At 41.7% G+C, this 19,402-nt stretch overlaps 1 protein-coding gene across 1 annotated transcript; it reads right to left on the bottom strand.

The window, feature by feature from the left end:
- Nucleotides 1–13,339, bottom strand: LOC126284780 (uncharacterized). The gene is made up of 3 exons (XM_049983940.1): nucleotides 13,264–13,339; nucleotides 6,567–6,822; nucleotides 1–1,107 (listed from the first exon to the last, which is right to left on the bottom strand). The coding sequence occupies exons 2-3, from the start codon at nucleotides 6,820–6,822 to the stop codon at nucleotides 914–916; spliced, it is 450 nt and encodes a 149-aa protein (XP_049839897.1). The 5' UTR covers nucleotides 13,264–13,339; the 3' UTR covers nucleotides 1–913.
- Between the last annotated feature and the right edge of the window lie 6,063 nt (nucleotides 13,340–19,402).

Raw genomic sequence — 19,402 nt, forward strand, 5'->3', positions numbered from 1 at the left:
TTCTAATGTATCAAATTATATTTATAAGTCAAACGAAATCAGCACATCACAAAATAAAACTTATTAACTCATATCAAGTTTTAATAATAACATTAAATATACAACTTTCCAACGTAATAACGAATTGCTTAGAGCAATAAAACAAATAGAAGGGCAAAAGCAATAAGGTAAACAGATGGAAGCTGTTACAGCCGCAAGTATAGGCTATGTTATATACATAAAACTTTTGTATTCCCATTTCTGGAACGCAGAAAGGAGATAATTAATTCAGCAGCTGAAATATATGAAGAGAGGAGAAAGCATACCATTTCGAATTTTCAGTATGCAGTCTTCAGATATAAAAGACATTCAGGAAACAAATTACATTTTTAACCCTTCAGTACTTCCCCAATACTTACAAACTTTGTGTATCACATTACTTAAAACATACTAAATATATGCAAACAATTTTTCCTTTTCCAGGAGTTAGGATTAGTAATCACCCTTTAGAAGTGGTGAAGCTACGTGAACCTTACAAAGTAGCACCACAGAAATATACAGCCGGAGAAAAAATGGCTGTAACTCTGAGCGCAAGCACATTGTCCATATATTGGCCCTCTGACGTGTATCATAAAGTGTCACATAACATCAGACGTCATCTTGCTGGAATGTATTATACTACAGATCACTAAAATCTGTATAAGATTACAACGTCTACATTTGTCTCTCTAACGGTGTCTTTCGATCCTAAGGGATGGGGACGGGAGATTTCTCACAAACCTGGGCATATAGGTAAGTTGTAACAGAAAAGACCTGTGGACGACATTGGTCAATAATCTTGGGTGTAGTTGCGTTACACTTCCTGATTATTTAAAAGCTGCTAGAGAGAGGACGAGTGCACCTGATGGTCTCAGTGGCGGTGGCAGCTTCTGCGCTAGTGGAACTCTGGCACTAAGTGGTGAGCTTCGCTTCCGCCGCGGTAGTAATAATCGCCGTCGTCGTCGAGGTACCCTTGGAAGCCGTAGGGCCTGGGGTAGTAGGGCACCGCCGGAGATGGCCGGTAGGGCCGGCGAAAGGGCGACAGCCACCCTCCGGTCCCTAGAAGAAGGATCGGCAGCGGTCTCACACCTGCACACAGCGCAATCATCTCATCCTAATCACAATAGCAACAACGAAAACACTCTTACTGAAATTAAAGCATACACTTTACAACTTCATTTACTTTAGGGACTTACTTTAGGAAGTCTATGGCGCATTGCTGGCAGTAGCATGTTGAGTCACTTCTACAACAACTTTTGTAAAACAGAAATACACTGCTGGAAATGGAAAAAAGAACACATTGACACCGGTGTGTCAGACCCACCATACTTGCTCCGGACACTGCGAGAGGGCTGTACAAGCAATGATCACACGCACGGCACAGCGGACACACCAGGAACCGCGGTGTTGGGCGTCGAATGGCGCTAGCTGCGCAGCATTTGTGCACCGCCGCCGTCAGTGTCAGCCAGTTTGCCGTGGCATACGGAGCTCCATCGCAGTCTTTAACACTGGTAGCACGCCGCGACAGCGTGGACGTGAACCGTATGTGCAGTTGACAGACTTTGAGCGAGGGCGTATAATGGGCATGCGGGAGGCCGGGTGGACGTACCGCCGAATTGCTCAACACGTGGGGCGTGAGGTATCCACAGTACATCGATGTTGTCGCCAGTGGTCGGCGGAAGGTGCACGTGCCCGTCGACCTGGGACCGGACCGCAGCGACCAACGGATGCACGCCAATCCCGTAGGATCCTACGCAGTGCCGTAGGGGACCGCACCGCCACTTCCCAGCAAATTAGGGACACTGTTGCTCCTGGGGTATCGGCGAGGACCATTCGCAACCGTCTCCATGAAGCTGGGCTACGGTCCCGCACACCGTTAGGCCGTCTTCCGCTCACGCCCCAACATCATGCAGCCTGCCTCCAGTGGTGTCGCGACAGGCGTGAATGGAGGGACGAATGGAGACGTGTCGTCTTCAGCGATGAGAGTCGCTTCTGCCTTGGTGCCAATGATGGTCGTATGCGTGTTTGGCGCCGTGCAGGTGAGCGCCACAATCAGGACTGCATACGACCGAGGCACACAGGGCCAACACCCGGCATCATGGTGTGGGGAGCGATCTCGTACACTGGCCGTACACCTCTGGTGATCGTCGAGGGGACACTGAATAGTGCACGGTACATCCACACCGTCATCGAACCCATCGTTCTACCATTCCTAGACCGGCAAGGGAACTTGCTGTTCCAACAGGACAATGCACGTCCGCATGTATCTCGTGCCACCCAACTTGCTCTAGAAGGTGTAAGTCAACTACCCTGGCCAGCAAGATCTCCGGATCTGTCCCCCATTGAGCATGTTTGGGACTGGATGAAGCGTCGTCTCACGCGGTCTGCACGTCCAGTACGAACGCTGGTCCAACTGAGGCGCCAGGTGGAAATGGCATGTATCTGACCCCAGGAATGTGTCAATAAAGTTTCCCCTTCCTGGGACAATGAATTCACGGTGTTCTTATTTCAATTTCCAGGAGTGTATTTTGGAAAATAGCGTAAATAGTCTGTAAAGTTTACACCGTTGATTTCAGCCAAGAATTATGAGTGACAAAACAATGAACTTACACTGCTTTCCTTCGGGCTTGTATCACAGTAGTACAAAATTTCTGAAATAACATATCCATCGTAAACTGTAATTGGTTTTGTAAAAGAAGTAATGGTCACTCCGTCAACTGTGTGTCTGTTTCTATTTATTTAAATGAGACCGGTTTCGGTGGTCCACTCCACCGTCACTAGGCCTTTCAATTGCAGATGGTGGTATTATAGGGAGCTGTGCACAATGCCATAAAATGGAATACAAATCGGTGTCCGCAGATTTGCTCACGCGCGATGTGACCAGTACAGCGCCGTTTTTTATTCCCTTTTGTGGCATTGTGTACAATTGGTTACAGAACCGCTGTCTGCCAATTCAAGGGCCTGATGACCCTGGAATGTATCACCGAAACTGGTTGCAATTTCGTAAATAGATACAGACACACGCCTGACCGTACTATAATTACTTCTCGTACAGATATTGTGATCTAGTACCTTATTATGTACAAACTTCAGTATGTGAGTTGTGTTTTCTCTGTCTGTCTTGTAGCAAATACGTTACATAAGTTACTACATGATGTTCTCATCACTGTCGTGGCTGTAACGGTAAATGGTCTATACTTGTCAGTGCCGACTAACCGTTTTGCGCCCACGCGTCCTCACTTCAGCATCTGACCTGCTGCCCAGTGAAAAATATGCATTAATGGCTTGCTCTTGCAACATATACTTTGAGGTATTAACCAACCTAAAAACATACTACTCCTAATGGATATAATTATTAGTCTGCAAGTGACGTAAATACTAATGTAATGTTGTTCACTACACCGTCCTCAGTAACTTACAAAAATATTTGCACCGTAGCCTACTTATTCGACTTGAGGGATTCAGAAGCAGTATTAATATTTAAGATAACGCAGTTATTGTTTTTGCCTGAGTTGCTCTGTACTCTGATACGTAGTTCTGTGCAGACAAAACGGGTTGTTGACGCAACTGCTTAGTTCTGAAGTTTATCCTTAGTGATCGAAACATGTATCCTAATAAAAAAGGGCAAATGAGACGGAACAATAAATGAGAATAGTCTTAAAAATATCTGGACTTAAACCTCTAACACCCTATATATCCATCAACTGTTGTCCTAATTGAGCTGAGGATGGATGTACGAAAAAAATTATTGCTTGTTGGACAAATTCGGCTGTTTGCTATTTTCAAGTGGTTTTTGACATACAAGAGGACAAGGCACCAAATGGTCCAGCTGCCTAAACATACAAATTTTTTTACCTGGCATTAAAAAGTAAATATTTTTACGAAATAAAATTCAGCTGGTCAGTTGCTGCCGTAAAAAGATTAAATGTCGATTTATTGATTGTTTGAAATATTTGCACAGAGAATATGAAATGTAGAGTTTGTGCAGACTGCCAGGAATGAGGATGTGATGGGATCTGTAAGTGTTTGAGTGGTGTGTGGTACGAGCTTCATGTGGATGGGTGTTTGATTCACGATTCGGGCAACTGAGGGAAGTTTCCGAACCAAGCCTTAGGGTATGTGTGGAGTGACTAGGATAGGGGGGTAGGAAGCAGATTTTACTATATCTGCCGGCGCAGGTATATATCTGGGCAGCTTTCATCGTCAGATAAGGGGAGGTGAAAAAAAATCGTTCGGAGAGGATGCGGAGAGTGTGTAGATGCAGTGTTGTGGGAATTTGTGGATACAGACGCCGCAGAGTAACAGGATCAGAGAGCTGGAGAGAAACTATAGGGGAGTTTGTGTTAAGTTTGCAGGTGACGTCGGGTATTCTTAGGTGTTTAATATAGAAGCGAATTTTATAAGTTGACAGAGGATTCTCACAGGAGAGGGTAAGCGAATCCGAAAAGCTAAGGGAAGTGCATGTCATTGTTGGATCTGTCTTGATGGAATTTTGGAGAGCTGCAAATTCATGCTACAGTTGCTTAGTACAGGGGGGGTGGGGTGGAAAGGTGCAGTTCCTATGTTCGTCCGGTGAGTGGTTTTAGTAGTTTTAGTCTATTGTGGTCTTTCTGTTGTATGGTTAGTAGATGGGGTTTCCCTGTTATTTGGCGGTCAAGCGTGGTATTTTAGTCTGTTAGTTAGCTGAATAGGTCAGTCGTAAATTCTAGGTTAAAGAAGCAGGGGCAGAAGCTACATGTGGTTGGCCCTGTAATTATTGCCTGGGTTTGGTAAGGGTTAGTTTTCAGGAAACGTTTGTTGCAAAAGCAGGTGAGCTGACTGAGACGAATCTGGAAGGATCGATGGGATTTCTGGAAAGTAGGGTAGAGGACAACATGTCATCATCTTATGAGGGGATATACTAGAAGAGTTGGCTTAGGCATATCGGCTATATGTAGAACATGGAGGAGTGGAGAGCAGAGAGGCCCTTGAGGCTGACCTGAAGTGGGATGTAGTTGGCGTTGTTGATGGCGATATAGTCCTATGTACAATTACTATAAAAACAGTTTCGAAGTAGTAACAGAAACAAGAACACTACCAAGTGCGGATCAGCTGTGATAAAATGAATTCTCTTGCTAACGCCCATCGTCTAAGAGGTAAATTCATCAGCAAATGATTGCACGTAAAAACTTTGTTCTCGTACGCATCAACAGAAGGGCCGCATACTGGCATGGGTCAAAAACCTCGTTCCGATGTTTCGAACTGTTCACGAAATAAAGGGATTTTACGCTACTCACTCCGGTAGGATTTAGATGCACGATGAAGGTGATACTGCTACATTTTTAATACGACGCGATCTAACAAGGAGACGTCGCGACCGTGCGGTCGGGGGTTTGCCCGAAATTTTGTGTGGTTAAAAAGGACCTGTAACACCTCACGTGCTGAAAATATTAGGACGCACTACGCCGAAAATCCGGGGAAAAATCGATCCAAAGTTTCTTAGGTGCCATATGAGGGAAAATGTTTGTGCATTGCCGAGCCGCCGTCTGTTCTTTTCATTGTAGCCATTTTTGTTACTGTTTTGTGGAATAATAAAAAAGAAAAGATATTTAGGGCTCGGACTCTTACGCCAGAAGTCTCGGGTTCGATTCCTCCTTCAGTACTTTTTTCTCTTCTGTTTCATTTTCTTTTGTTATTCCACCAAGTATTCAGAAAGTTTCCTAAACCTAAATTATCTTTAACAAATCAGTTACATAACTGAACAAAAATTATTTTCTTTTTGTCCAACAACACAATTCATGGCGGTGGCTTTTTCATTTTTCATTGTAAAGTATATGAGGAAAAAACATTGGGTTTTTAATCAGAATAACAAAGTCGATTACGAAACATTCTATTTTTATGCATATAATACTTATAAACAAGAACCGCAGTGGTAATTATCGTAAAAACAAACAAAGCAATAATTTTTGCGACATCTTGCGCAAGATATAAAAAAGGATTTTTTTACAATGACAGGGAGTTTGCAATAAATCTGTACAAAAAAAATGCCCTATTAACATTTACAAAAATGTTTTGAGTTTCTGATAATTTTGAGGCAAACCAGGAATATTGGTGACGATAATTGATGGTGAATTGTAGAATGAATTTTTATACAATATTTCCACGAATTAATTTCACGATTCTCCTGTAACAATGCGCTGCAATTTTGCAAGCAACAGAAAAAAAGTACCGGAGCAGGAATCGAACCCGAGACCTCTGGCGTAACGGTCCGAGCGCTAGCCATGTATACCAAACGGTGGCCTGGGAACGAACTAACAATTTATAGTCATACGGCACCTAAGAAACTTTGGATAGATTTTTCCCTTGATTTTCCGAGTAGTGCGTCCTAATATTTTAACCATGTGAGGTGTTAGGGATCCTCTTTCAACCACACAAAATTTCGGACAAATCCCCGACCCCACGGTCCTGCCGTCTTCTTGTAAGCTCAGACGAAATTTATGACGCTAACTGTAACACCACCAGCGAAATCTTCTCCATGCCCTCACACATTGGTCGCTTCTATAACTTACCACCGCCGCCGAAGAGCCCCTCGAGGATGCCACCGAAGAGACCGGGTCTGCCGCTCCCGAAGAGCCCTCCACCGCCTGCGCCTCCAAGCGGTCCTTCGCCGAACAGGGCGTTTCCCAGCAGGCCGAAAGTCCGTCCCCTGCGCGGCCCTGCTGTTGCGTCCTCTTCGTCATCCTGGCCCATCCCTCCCGCGCATGCGTGCTGGACCAGGGCGGACAGCAGGAACACCAGCGCCATCACAGCGGTTGCTCTCCACATCTGTAGCAAACACACGCTTGTATCAGGATTAAGCTATCCGTGCGAGACAGCTTGCCTGGGAATCGATTTTTTTTCCTCCCTCTTGCCAATCAGTACAGAAGACAACCAGAACTTGGTTGGTCAAATTACGTCCAAATCTACCCGGATGTCTCCAATCCACTGCAAGGAACAGTATATACATTCCGCTGTCCTTTAACAAACACTTGGAGGAATGCTATACTTAATGGAGCGTCTAATTACATTGCTGAAGTATTAGCAGTTCGAGAAGGTGTTATCTTGGTATAAGGAAGGAAATTCAAAAAGTCCTAATCTTAACAGGCTCTAAAAGTAGACTACAGTCGGAAACAGATTAGTTCACGGTACGAAGCTCCGACATCATCTCGTCGAGCACGGTAGAGACAGGAAGCTGCAAGAATACCTTGCCCTTCGCGGTGATAGTAAATCACTTCAAAGTCTTCATCGCCTACGAACATTACGTAAAAAAATCGGAAAGTCACGTTGGCATAGATCCTTAGAGTGTCTTTACGATCTTAAAAACTCTTTTCGTAATTTCAATTTGGACCAGAGTTTTGTTAATGTTTGTGGAACAAGGGATAGTTCCCCGTTCGGGCAACAGCTTCAAATATATCATACCTCCCAAGTTATTGAGGCAACTGAAATACTTTCTGCTTTCGTTGGTTACCAAAACACCTTTCCACTTACGCGTTTTGCATCCTAGGAGCTTTTCTGTCAATGTTTAGTTAGTAACAAGCTTCAAGTTCAGAAACTCTGTCTGCTAAAAAACCGTGTAAATATTTTAAAATTCATACGTGGTATAGACCTTATGGTATTCCTAAACATGACAAATCCGTCCTTCATTTTTTTTCTTCAACTTGGTGCAATTTTCGTAGCCGAGAAAAAAGTTTCTTACTTGCGATCTGGCAGGCGCAATTCTTTACACAGCAAAAACGGCAGCACAGTGAGAAACAACAGTTCCGAGCCTCTATTGAAGTACTGGCAACCCAATTAGATTCAGTACCTCTGCATTAGCCATTTTATCTATTCATACAATCTCCAGAATTCTTCTGCAACACCACGTTTGAGAAGCTTCTTCTTTCTTCGTTTCTGAAGTGCATATCGTCCACTTTGCACTTCCGAACAAGGCTACACTCGAAACAAATGTCTGCAGCAAACACTTCCCAATACTTACACTTAAAATTCCTTTTTACTCAGAAATACTTTTGTTGCTATTGGCATTCTAGGTTTTACGAGTATATGCTCTCCGATCATAACAGTTATTTTTCTGCCTGAATAGCAAAACTAATCTCCTTCTTTTAGTGACTCATTCCACATATCGGACTCCATTAGTATCGACTAATTTAAGTAGACTACGTTTTATTACCCTTAGTTTACTTTTGATGGCGTTCATCTTATAAAATATTTTGAAGATATCCGTTCCGTTAACACTCTCTTCCAAGTCCTTTGATAAATTTCTCGTTGGCGTCTTTTGCTGTTTACTCAGTGTACAGACTGAATAACAGGAGAGACGATCTTCAACATTGTCTGACACCCTTCTCAACTACTGCTTGCCTTTCGTGTCCTTCGACTGTTTCATTGCAGTCCAGTTTCTACGTAAGTTACAACCATCCTTTCAGTCCCAGCCTTTTATCCCAGCTAGATTCAGAATTACAAAGAATTTAACCCAGTCAACACTGTCGAAAGCTTCCTCTAAATCTACAAATGTAGATTTGCCTTACTTCAAACTACCTTACAAGTTAAGACGTAGCGTCAGAATCACCTCGTCTCTTGCTATATTTATCTTGAGCCCAAACTGATCTTCCAAAAGGTTGACTTCTTCTAGTTCCTCCATTCTTCTGTAAATAATTCGTGTTAATATTTTGCACCCATGAATTATTAAACAGATGATTCGGTGACGTTCACACCTATCTACACCTGCTTTCTTTGACACTGAAGTTATGTTCTTCCTGGAGTGTGAAAGTAGTTCTCCAGCCCGATATATTTAGGACACAAGGTGAAATAGTTTTGTCAAGTCTCGTTCTCTCACGGATTTCAATAAATGTAAGGGAATATCATCTACTCCAGGGGTCTTGTGTCCGCTTACGTCTTTCAGGTTCTGTCAGATTCTCTTCGTAGTAACATATCTTCCATCTCATCTTCACCTACTTCCTCTTCCATTTTATGTTATTGTTTCTGATTTACAGACTTTCTAAATGTTCTTTCGTCGTTTCAGTTTTCCCTTTATTGCTTAGTGCTGGCTTGCCGTCTGAGCTCTTGATGTTCATGCGGCCTCTTCTCTTGTCTACAAAGATCTCTCAGATTCGTTGCAAATTCTTCAATGGCAGTATCAGCAAGCATTATAGCACTGTATTCTTATTGTAGAGGAATTTCTTTACAGCCCCTTTAAAATCTTGCTTGTTTCAGTACGTCGGTTCATACAAGAGATTCTATACGATATATGCTCTCTCGTAGCCCCACGGTACACTGCACATGTCGAGCAGTTATTCGACTTTACTCTGTAAGCACATAAACAAATACACCTTTACACACACACACACACACACACACACACACACACACACACAAGGCTTTCACTTTTTTTGTTCAGAATGTTCAAGGGACTAAACGGGTGAGGTCATCAGTCCCTAGACTTACACACTATTTAAACTAACTTATTCTAAGAACATACACATACACTCCCGTGCCCAAGGCAGGACTACCGGCCGGTGTGGCCGAGCGGTTCTAGGCGCTTCAGTCTGGACCGCTAAGGTCGCAGGTTATAATCCTTAGGTTAGTTATGTTTATGTAGTTCTAAGTTCTAGGCGAATGATGACCTCAGAAGTTAAGTTCCATAGTGCTCAGAGCCATTTTTGAGCCCAAGGGAGAGCTCGAACCTCCCGTGGGAAGGTCGCGCTACCCGTGACACGGCGCCTCAAACCACTCGGCCACTCCGCGCGGCTCACGTTTTTGCCATATTACCTCCGTTCCCATTCCCGGTTCTGACCAAGGTTTTCGGGAGGTTTCCCTTAGTTGTAAGACAATTGCCCGAAGTGTAAATCTGCCAAATCTTCCAAACTGTGACTCTCTCTGCCCCACTATCAGCTCCCTGTTTTTGGGATAAAAGGTCCTGACTCCTCTCAGTGGGTTATTATCCGAACTGCTCGCTGTACATTTGGGGATTGGGAAGGATAAGTATCAGAAAAACAAGGAATAAGCTTTATCGTTATCTTACGAATGTGAGAAAGATACGTGTTTCGGGTATTAAGCTGCAATCATCTGGCTGTCTGCGTTTAACTCTTCAGAAGCTTGGACTTAAACAAGGAAAAAAGTACTGTAAAATGGGGTGAATAGAAAAAATGGGACGAGTAGAAACGAAACTACCAAAAAATTTCCGTGCTAGCGTCGGAAGACAGATGGGAATATCATTCAAAGATTTATTTTTCTCGATTTTTAGCGGTCTAATGTAGCAGGGTAATTATAAGTTTCAAAGTTGGAGACACTATCATTTGATTTTTTTATCCATTCTATATCAAAGACCGGGTGTGGTGCTCAGCTTGCTTACTTCGAACATTATTTGTAAGTACCAATCCAAACTGACCTTTTTTAATTTAAGTACATAATAAGGAAATTTGCAATCCCGTTTTGACTAAGTTACAGTTCAGTTTTAAAGTATATTTAAAATGTAGGGTTGTTATTTGGAATTTGTGGAGTGGACAGAAACACTAATCACCAGGGTTTCTTAAAAAAAAGAACACGAATTTGACGGAAATGTTGAACCATCTGACACTGTTCTCAGCTAAGAAGATTATGCTGTGATTAAAGTACATGGAGAATGTAAGACGTCATTTAGATAGTATGCATATAAAACTTGCAACTTCGAAGACATAGGTTATGTTGACGTTTTTTTGAAAAACAAGACAGATTAAGTTCGTTTATTTTAACGGGTGAGGAGTCACTTCCCTTTTTAGTCGAGGAGATATTGTTCGAAAGTTCTTCGTTACTTTTGGAGATACGAGTTGTAGATTCAAGACATCATTTATAAAGATCTGTCAGTGATTTGACATGTTAACAAGGAAACTAAGTTTATCAGTTTAATCTTACAATGAAGTAAGCAGTGATACAAAAATCTTTGCTTGGAAAACAGAATTAAAAATCCACTATTCACGCAATATTCTTCCTTTTTGATCCAAATAAATAAACATTGTTTCTTATGTTTCTAAACAGATTTTGAGATGTCTCTGTTCACCTACAAGGTCCAATAAATAGAATAAAAGAGATTAACACTGTTGTTCTACTCGTCCCTCTCTGCGGGGCGACAGGAAACACCAAGTTTTTTGTGTTATCAAAGCATGAAATACGTTCCAAATCTGGTTATAAGTTTGAAGTTAGGCATCAGACTTATAATCCCATACAATTTTGCTTATCATATTTGTTTTTGAAATTATCGTTTTTCTTTTTCTTTGAAGTTGAAAACTATCTTTTTTCACCCCAAGTAACGGTAGTCACGAAATAATAGTAATGAAGAAAGATATTCGGACATAAAGACCTCGTCTTACTTTAAAATCAACAAGGTACTCTTTTTTTGCTTCGTCATACTACCAGCCTTTCGTTAGAGTGCTCCCTTTTCTATATCCTATAGTTGTAACACCGATCGCACCTGTTTAACGTTACGCCGTGCACTGGCTTATTCTGTAAAGAAGTAAACGGCTCCAAGTGACTGCATTGAGCACCAACTGTTTCTCAATATTCCATAAATTTAAAATAGTCACAGGTACAGCAATCAGTCGCAAATTATGTTTAATACACATCTAGATTTCGCTCACTGTGTGCCTATAGTCAGTGCGAAAAAGCATGTAAAGGACGCTTACATACATACCTTATTTAATATACGGATTGCATAAGTTTTAAATGTAAATCAGTCGTAAAATATATGCTACTAAATGTAAGCCGAAACATTAAAACCACTTATACACGCATTAGTCCCAACTGGGCTATTCACGTCAGAAATTCAGTTCACACTGAATCCGCTGTTTATAACTGTAACAGACCTGGCTTCAGTGGGAATCATAGCAATCTGCAACTCCCCCGTTACATGTACGGTGCTTTGACATGTATTGACTTTATTTTACAGTCGTGCGTTTTACCGTTTTCTTTATTATTTGTATTGTTTTTTTAAAAACTTACATACATATGTACTGGTGTGTATTTAACGGGTGACTTACATTTAAACTTTATGCACTCTGTACATTTAACAAGGCATGCAGCCGGCCGGAGTGGCCGTGCGCTTATAGCCGCTACAGTCTGGAACCGGGCGACCGCTACGGTCGTAGGTTCGAATCCTGCCTCGGGCATGGATGTGTGTGATGTCCTTAGGGTAGTTAGGTTTAATTAGTTCTAAGTTCTAGGCGACTGATGACCTCAGAAGTTAAGTCGCATAGTGCTCAGAGCCATTTGAACCATTTTTGAACAAGACATGCATGTTACCTTCTTGTAACTGGTTCTTTACATGATTTTTAGCACTGAAGATGGCCACACAGTGAGGGAAATTTATACCTAAGTTTCAGACATAAACGAAACATCTTTAGCACTATTCTGAGGTTGTAATCATATGTGTGACAACCCATAGCTACCATCAAGCATCATGTCAGTTGCGAGCATTTCCATTCAGCCATGAAACAGGAGCATATAACTCATGTTTTCTTGTAACAGGACGCTTGTCAGCAGTTATGGGCTGGTACACATCTGATTAAGAAGACCCAATACAGTTAAAGATCAGCTGTTTCTGAGTAAAGCTGGCTGTGTAATAAACTGATTAATACAGCTGTGTGAAACCACGATTTGTCAACCAATTTGCTCTGTTATCCCACAGGCAGAAGGACCATTAGTACTCTGTGAAGCCTCTTCGAAGTTCTAGAAGGAATACAATCGTCTCAAAATCTCCATACAATTATCTAGAAAACATTCAAATAATTTGGCACTTGAGTGTCATCTTGTAGTAACCTGCGGTACTAAGAAACACAATGGAAATAAAACTAATAACCATAGTGACCATGTGTTATAGATGACGGTTATTTATCGAAATAAATGAATGAACGGTTTTCTATTCTAGGGGTTTCAAAAACAAGGTCACCCTAATTATTCAGAAAGTAATTTTTTTTTCGAACGAAACTATCGTTATTTTAGTCTTCTTCAGACCATTTTTAATCACAACTGTTGTTAAATTTACATAAACAGTTTCTAGTTTCAGAGAGTAATTCGACAGCTGAAAACATGAGTGCAGACTCGAAAGGCACGACCCGTAAATCTAGATGGGTGTCGAAGTGTTAAACAGTGTGTCAAGTGACGGCGAGGAGTTACCTCTAAACCGTTTATGATACAGTAATCAAAAATAATAGTAAAAGTTACTTTTCACAATACACTACACTAATAAAAAATAGGCCTCACCTTTACAGAACGGCTGCTGCTTGTTACTGGGAAAAGCCTTGCACAGTGGCCGAACTGCCGGCCGCCGCACGTATATAGGTGAACGTGGGGAAAGCCTCGAGGGCGAATTCACTTTCCACAACTGCGCGACAGTCACGCGCTTTGCCTCAGTTGTTTACTTCAAAACGCTCTTTCCCTGCCCAGAGTAAGCACGGGGTAAATCCCACACGAAATGTAGGCGAGATTTCGTTGTCGTCTTTTGGGCAATCGTCGGTACCTGTCGCTCATTTGCGGAAATGTGATGGAGTACCTTTATCGCATGGTACGTTCATACTTTGGAAGCCGAAGTATCCAGTATGGCATCAAGTAGTATATTTCAGCCCTACTGAATACTTCTACTACTCTTTTTGTCAACGTATCAGGAGCAAAATGACGGCAGCTGTACCACTCTCCGAGGTGGAAGATATTTAATATGATTACAAATATGATGACAAAATGGTAGATATTGAAATAGATGACAGAGGGATAGAAAAACAATTAAAATCGCTCAAAAGAGGAAAGGCCGCTGGACCTGATGGGATACCAGTTCGATTTTACACAGAGTGCGTGAAGGAACTTGACCCCCTTCTTGCAGCGGTATACCGTAGATCTCTAGAAGAGCGTACCGTTCCAAAGGATTGGAAAAGGGCACAGGTCATCCCCGTTTTCATGAAGGGACGTGGAACAGATGTGCAGAGCTATAGACCTACAACTCTAACATCGACCAGTTGTAGAATTTTGGAACACGTATTACGTTCGAGTATAATGACTTTTCTGGAGACTAGAAATCTATTCTGTAGGAATCACCATGGGTTTCGAAAAAGACGGTCGTGTGCAACCCAGCTCACTCTATTCGTCTAAGAGACTCAGAGGGCCATAGACACGGGTTCTCAGGTAGATGCCGTGTTTCTTGACTTCCGCAAGGTGTTTGACACAGTTCCCTTCAGTCGTTTAATGAACAAAGTAAGAGCATAACGACTATCAGACAAACCTGTATCTTGCTCTTATCAGCTTTTGTCAACATCCATGTTTCAGATCCACAGAGCAAAGCAGGTATTAACGTTACATTGTAGAACTTCATTTGTATCCCTTTTCTGGATTTACTTTTTAGGCTTGTATTTATTGTACCGCATGGTTGTTGGAACATGAGTAATCTGTTTTTTGGACCCTTTCCTTATGTTCCTAAGTGATTAAGACCGGTTACTTGCTCTGCTATAGTGTTACTGATTACGATTTAGGTTCTAACAGCATATTTACCTTTGAAGGCCATTGTTTTTGTCTTTTCTACGGAAATTTTAAAGTTACTAATATAGCAAACTCCAGTAACATATGTAATGTTCTTTGCATCTCGTCTGTCGTTTTACTTGTAATAATCTGATCATCAATAAGTAGCATCGTCATAAGCGTAACATTTGGTGAATACAAATTCCCCCGTTTATTTTATACATCCATTTCCTATTTAGATGTCTATAGAATTGCAAGCAAAATAGGAGACGAGCTACAACCTTTCCTTATACGTTGGTTTATACGTATATTTTTACTGTATCTTCCATTTATGACGTTGTATATACATAAAAAAATTATAAGGGAAGCTGTCCAAGAGCGTTTGGTAGCGAAACACAATGATAAAATTATTAACTCGCTGTATTGCTCCTTCTCATTCTGAAAACACACGCTGAACAACACAAATAAGAGAGAAATTGCACTTCATACTTTCAAGATATTCCAAAACGACTAAATACAGGAAATAAATTCCAACTAGTCGTTTAGAACAGTTTTAAGTATCACCTTCTTGTCCGCATCCACATACCAAGGTGTAGCTTATTCCCACAGTGCTTTTATACAAAAAAGACTGATTTATAGGCGGAATTTGATTTAAATTGCCCTAGGCATTCTTAAATTATGCTTCAATATCACCGCGTTTTCACTCTTATCTCCACTACTATAGAAGGTAGATAGTAGTCACACAGTGCTTGTTTCTAGAAAATAGGCGACGTGTGTACAAGTTTTTGCTGAAATCGATCCATTGGTTTAGTGGACGTGGAGTATAAATACACACATTGCACACATTTTCAAAAGATATATAGATTTCCTGCGAGACGAAATCCACTGACAGGAATATCTGCTCAGAATTTCGGTGCAAGGGGATCGCGGTACTGCGCGGCAAATCCCGCCGGAGGTTCGAGTCCTCGCTCGGGAATGGGTGTGTGTGTTGTTCTTAGCATAAGATAGTTTAAGTTAGTTTAAGTAGTGTGTAAGCCTAGGGACCGATGACCTTAGGAATTCACATACATTTGAACATTTTGAAAACCGTGGTTCCCGGTGCCTATTTACGGAGTAGGTGAATTTCATCTGATTGCTTACCCCCATACCTTCGACCTCTCGCGGGAATCTCGAAGTAGCGAGCATGGAGGACACGGACAGAAACTGCGGACAGGAGGGGATAGTCCGGAATGTGGGTCGGCCGAGGGACGTTCCGATGTAGTCGGCCCAATTGCGATAAAGTCTGTGTCCGGGAGGTGCAGTGGGTAACACAAGGGCCTAGTAGGCGGGAGGTCGTAGTAAGCAGGAGATGAGGCACGCATTTGCACTCGTCTCCCCTGATTCCGCACATAGACCCGAAGCAGCTGACTTCCATAGTTTCCTCCCCTTTCCATTTCTTTCTCCTCCTCCCCCCCCCCCTCCACTTCCCCATTCAGTTTACTTAATACAAATAATACATTAGTCCTCTGTGACGAACCACTCGAGATCTTGTTTACCTTGTAGATGAAGACTCAGAGTATACCCCTGAGCAATCTCCGTAACTTTGTCGATGGAGTTCAAGTTCACTCTGTATATGCACATGGAAATGTACAATTACGGAATTGTATACGAAGTCATTCTCTAGGCATTACTGAAGTAGTTCTTCTTTTCTCAGTGTTGCATTCACTGTAGAAATTTGTTGAGAATTTTTTTCATGCTATTGTAAAGGGTAAATAAAAAAACCACAAATCACACATCTCTTCATTCGTTTATCATGCTATTTTTCTCCGATAGGGATGTCATAAACTATGAACCAAACCATACAGCGTATTTTCTGGGATTTGGCTCGAAGAATCTTTGGTGTTACACTGGACGGCGAATGTTCAACAGAAAAGAAATATAGCCTCGGGAGTGAGCCGAGAAATTTTAACAGGACCGCTAACGTTCTATAAAATTAAATGATTTAGCAAATAGCGTCATTAGGACTGTCAAGTCGTTCGCTCATGGTGCTGTAGTTTATGGAAGATTGCCGTCGTCGGATGACCGTAACAAAAGAAAAAATCTCAAGAATTACGTCGCCGCAATTCCTGTTTCGTAACATGAGTGACACCTATTTTTAAACATTTATAATGTAGCTAAGCCCCACCACGGCTCGCTGTTGATCAGTCTCATGTGAAATGAATAGGAAAGTAAATAAAAAAAATTCTAGCGAACATAGATTCACCGAGGACACATTTCGTTCAAGTCAATAAAGTGCCCTGCTTTGCTGTGGGTATGTGGAATAAAATAAGAGGAAGTAAAAAGATGTTTTCACAAAAAACAATTTTTTATTGTAAAGCTACTGGATTGACATTTTTGTTTGTCTGTTTATTGCAAAAACGTAAAGATCAGACAGACTTCAGAGAATGCGACGTACAATATAACTGCCCATGAGAGAAGCAATGGTTTTCTAAATTCAAACCAACAACTTACAAAGATTGCCCTTACGCCTTATTGACAGTAACAGCAAACGCAAGGCGTACTGGAAACTGAAGTCGGAATGAGTGGTGGTATTCGTGGAAGTAGTGCATATTCAACTTCACGAGGTCAAAACAGAATTATATCGTCAATTAGATTCTTCATCAATATTATATCTGCTGACAGTGTGCCACTGCATAACTTTGGCCGATTGGTGTTTCGGAGTGGAAATGGAAATGCCGTCGGTTAGACCGTTCGCCTGGCGCAAGTCTTTCTAGTTGACGCCGCTTCGGTGACTTGCGTGTCGATGGGGATGAAATGATGATGATATGGACAACACAACACCCAGTCCTTGAGCGGAGGAAATCTCCGACGCGGCCGGGAATCGAACCCGGGCCGTTAGGTATGACATTCCTTCGCTCTGACCACTCAGCTACCAGGGGCGGACGGAGTTTCGGAGTAATATAACTACCTCTCAAATTTTCAGATTCGTGTGAGGTAAGAAGCGAACATCGAGAGAATTAAGAAATTCCGATGAAAATGCACTGTTTCACTATGATTCATCACAAAGACAGTGGATTTATGTGTCACTGTTTCGCCTGCGATTCTGTGTAGAACTGTATTGTTGAGATCGTGTACGTTGATATTTTTAGCAGCTAAGAACAGTGAATTGAATGCTGCAATCAAAATCAAAGATACTCAAAATGGTTCAAATGGCTCTGAGCACTATGGGACTTAACATCTATGGTCATCAGTCCCCTAGAACTTAGCACTACTTAAACCTAACTAACCTAAGGACAATACACAACAGCCAGTCATCACCAGGCAGAGAAAATCCCTGACCCCGCCGGCAATCGAACCCGGGAACCCGGGTGCGGGAAGCGAGAACACTACCGCACGACCACGAGCTGCGGACCCAAAGACACTCACTTTATGATTTTCGAAATCAGATCAGTAAATCATTTTCAAAACAAATGAAATGGAAAAACTTGAATACAACAATAGGTATCAAATAACTCACACTCCATTATTCGAAAATAGATAATCAAATTACTTCCCACATAATCAAATCACTTTCAACGACTGATTGTGCACTCCGGCAGTAAGTAAAACAACAACTTTTCTGTTGCTTTTCAACTTGTAAAACTCGTAATGTGGACCCCAAAAACGCAAGCGATGATAAACCGGAAAGAAAGAACAGAAATTAAATAGATTTTAGAAAACAGATAATCAATTCACATCCCAAACAGAAGAAATGAAATTCATTTCATACTGTAAGTCATATTTTCATTTTAGAAAATAAATAATCGCGTCACTCGCTACGTATAAAAACAAAAGTGTATTAGAATGCGAAAAGTATTGCATAGTGCTTCCTGTTACGTATATGTCGCAAAAAGATCAAGCAGTTAAAATTCGAGCCCACACGGAGGCTTACTTGCAATGGTTCTTCCCACGAATTATTCGCGATTAGAACAGGAAAGGGAGGAAGTAGCAGTAGAAGTACCTCTGCCACACACCACAAGGGGGCTCACTGAGTGGAGATGTAGTAGTATAGATAGTAGCAGTAGTAGTAGTAGTAGTAGTAGTAGTAGTGGTAGTAGACGTAGTGTCAAAACTGCAAGTCAATCGACCGACTAGTCTTCATGTTTTACAAGTACAAATATACCTAGGCTGAATTTTTATATACACTAAGGGAAAAAATCGCAACACCAAGGAGCTGCGTAACATAAACGAAAGTTGGTAGGCGTGTTTCTACATCTGAAAGATGATGTCTATTCAGATTTGGCGCCAGTTACGTAAGAGATGCGTTAGTAGCGCCACTATGAGTATCCAAATCAGGTTTGCTTTAAATACACGCTATGAAGGTCGTGAGATTTAGTTATCTTTGAGACTGGACGTGGTGAGTTGATTTTAGTTCAAAATGCCTTTAAGGCAACAAAGCCGCCATTACTAACACCTCACTGAGAACGAGGTCGTGTAATAGGGCTACTAGAAGCTTCGTGTTCCTTCAACGATATTGCAGGAGGACTAGGCAGGAAAGCACAGACTGTACATGATTGCTGGCAGCGGTGGTCACGAAAATGTTAAGGGAAAAACTCGCAACACCAAGGAGCTGCGTGACATAAACGAAAGTTGGTAGTCGTGTTTCTACATCTGAAAGATGATGTCTATTCAGATTTGGCGCAAGTTGCGTAAGAGATGCGTTAGTAGCGCCACTATGAGGATCCAAAAAAGGGTTTGCTTTAAATACACGCTATGAAGGTCGTGAGATTTAGTTATCATTGAGACTGGACATGGTGAGTTGATTTTAGTTCAAAAAGCCTTTAAGGCAAGAAAGAAGCCATTATTAACACCTCACTGAAAACGAGGTCGTGTAATAGGGCTACTAGAAGCTTCGTGTTCCTTCTGCGATATTGCAGGA

Source organism: Schistocerca gregaria, chromosome 8 (genome assembly GCF_023897955.1).
Source record: "Schistocerca gregaria isolate iqSchGreg1 chromosome 8, iqSchGreg1.2, whole genome shotgun sequence".
Taxonomy (NCBI): domain Eukaryota; kingdom Metazoa; phylum Arthropoda; class Insecta; order Orthoptera; family Acrididae; genus Schistocerca; species Schistocerca gregaria.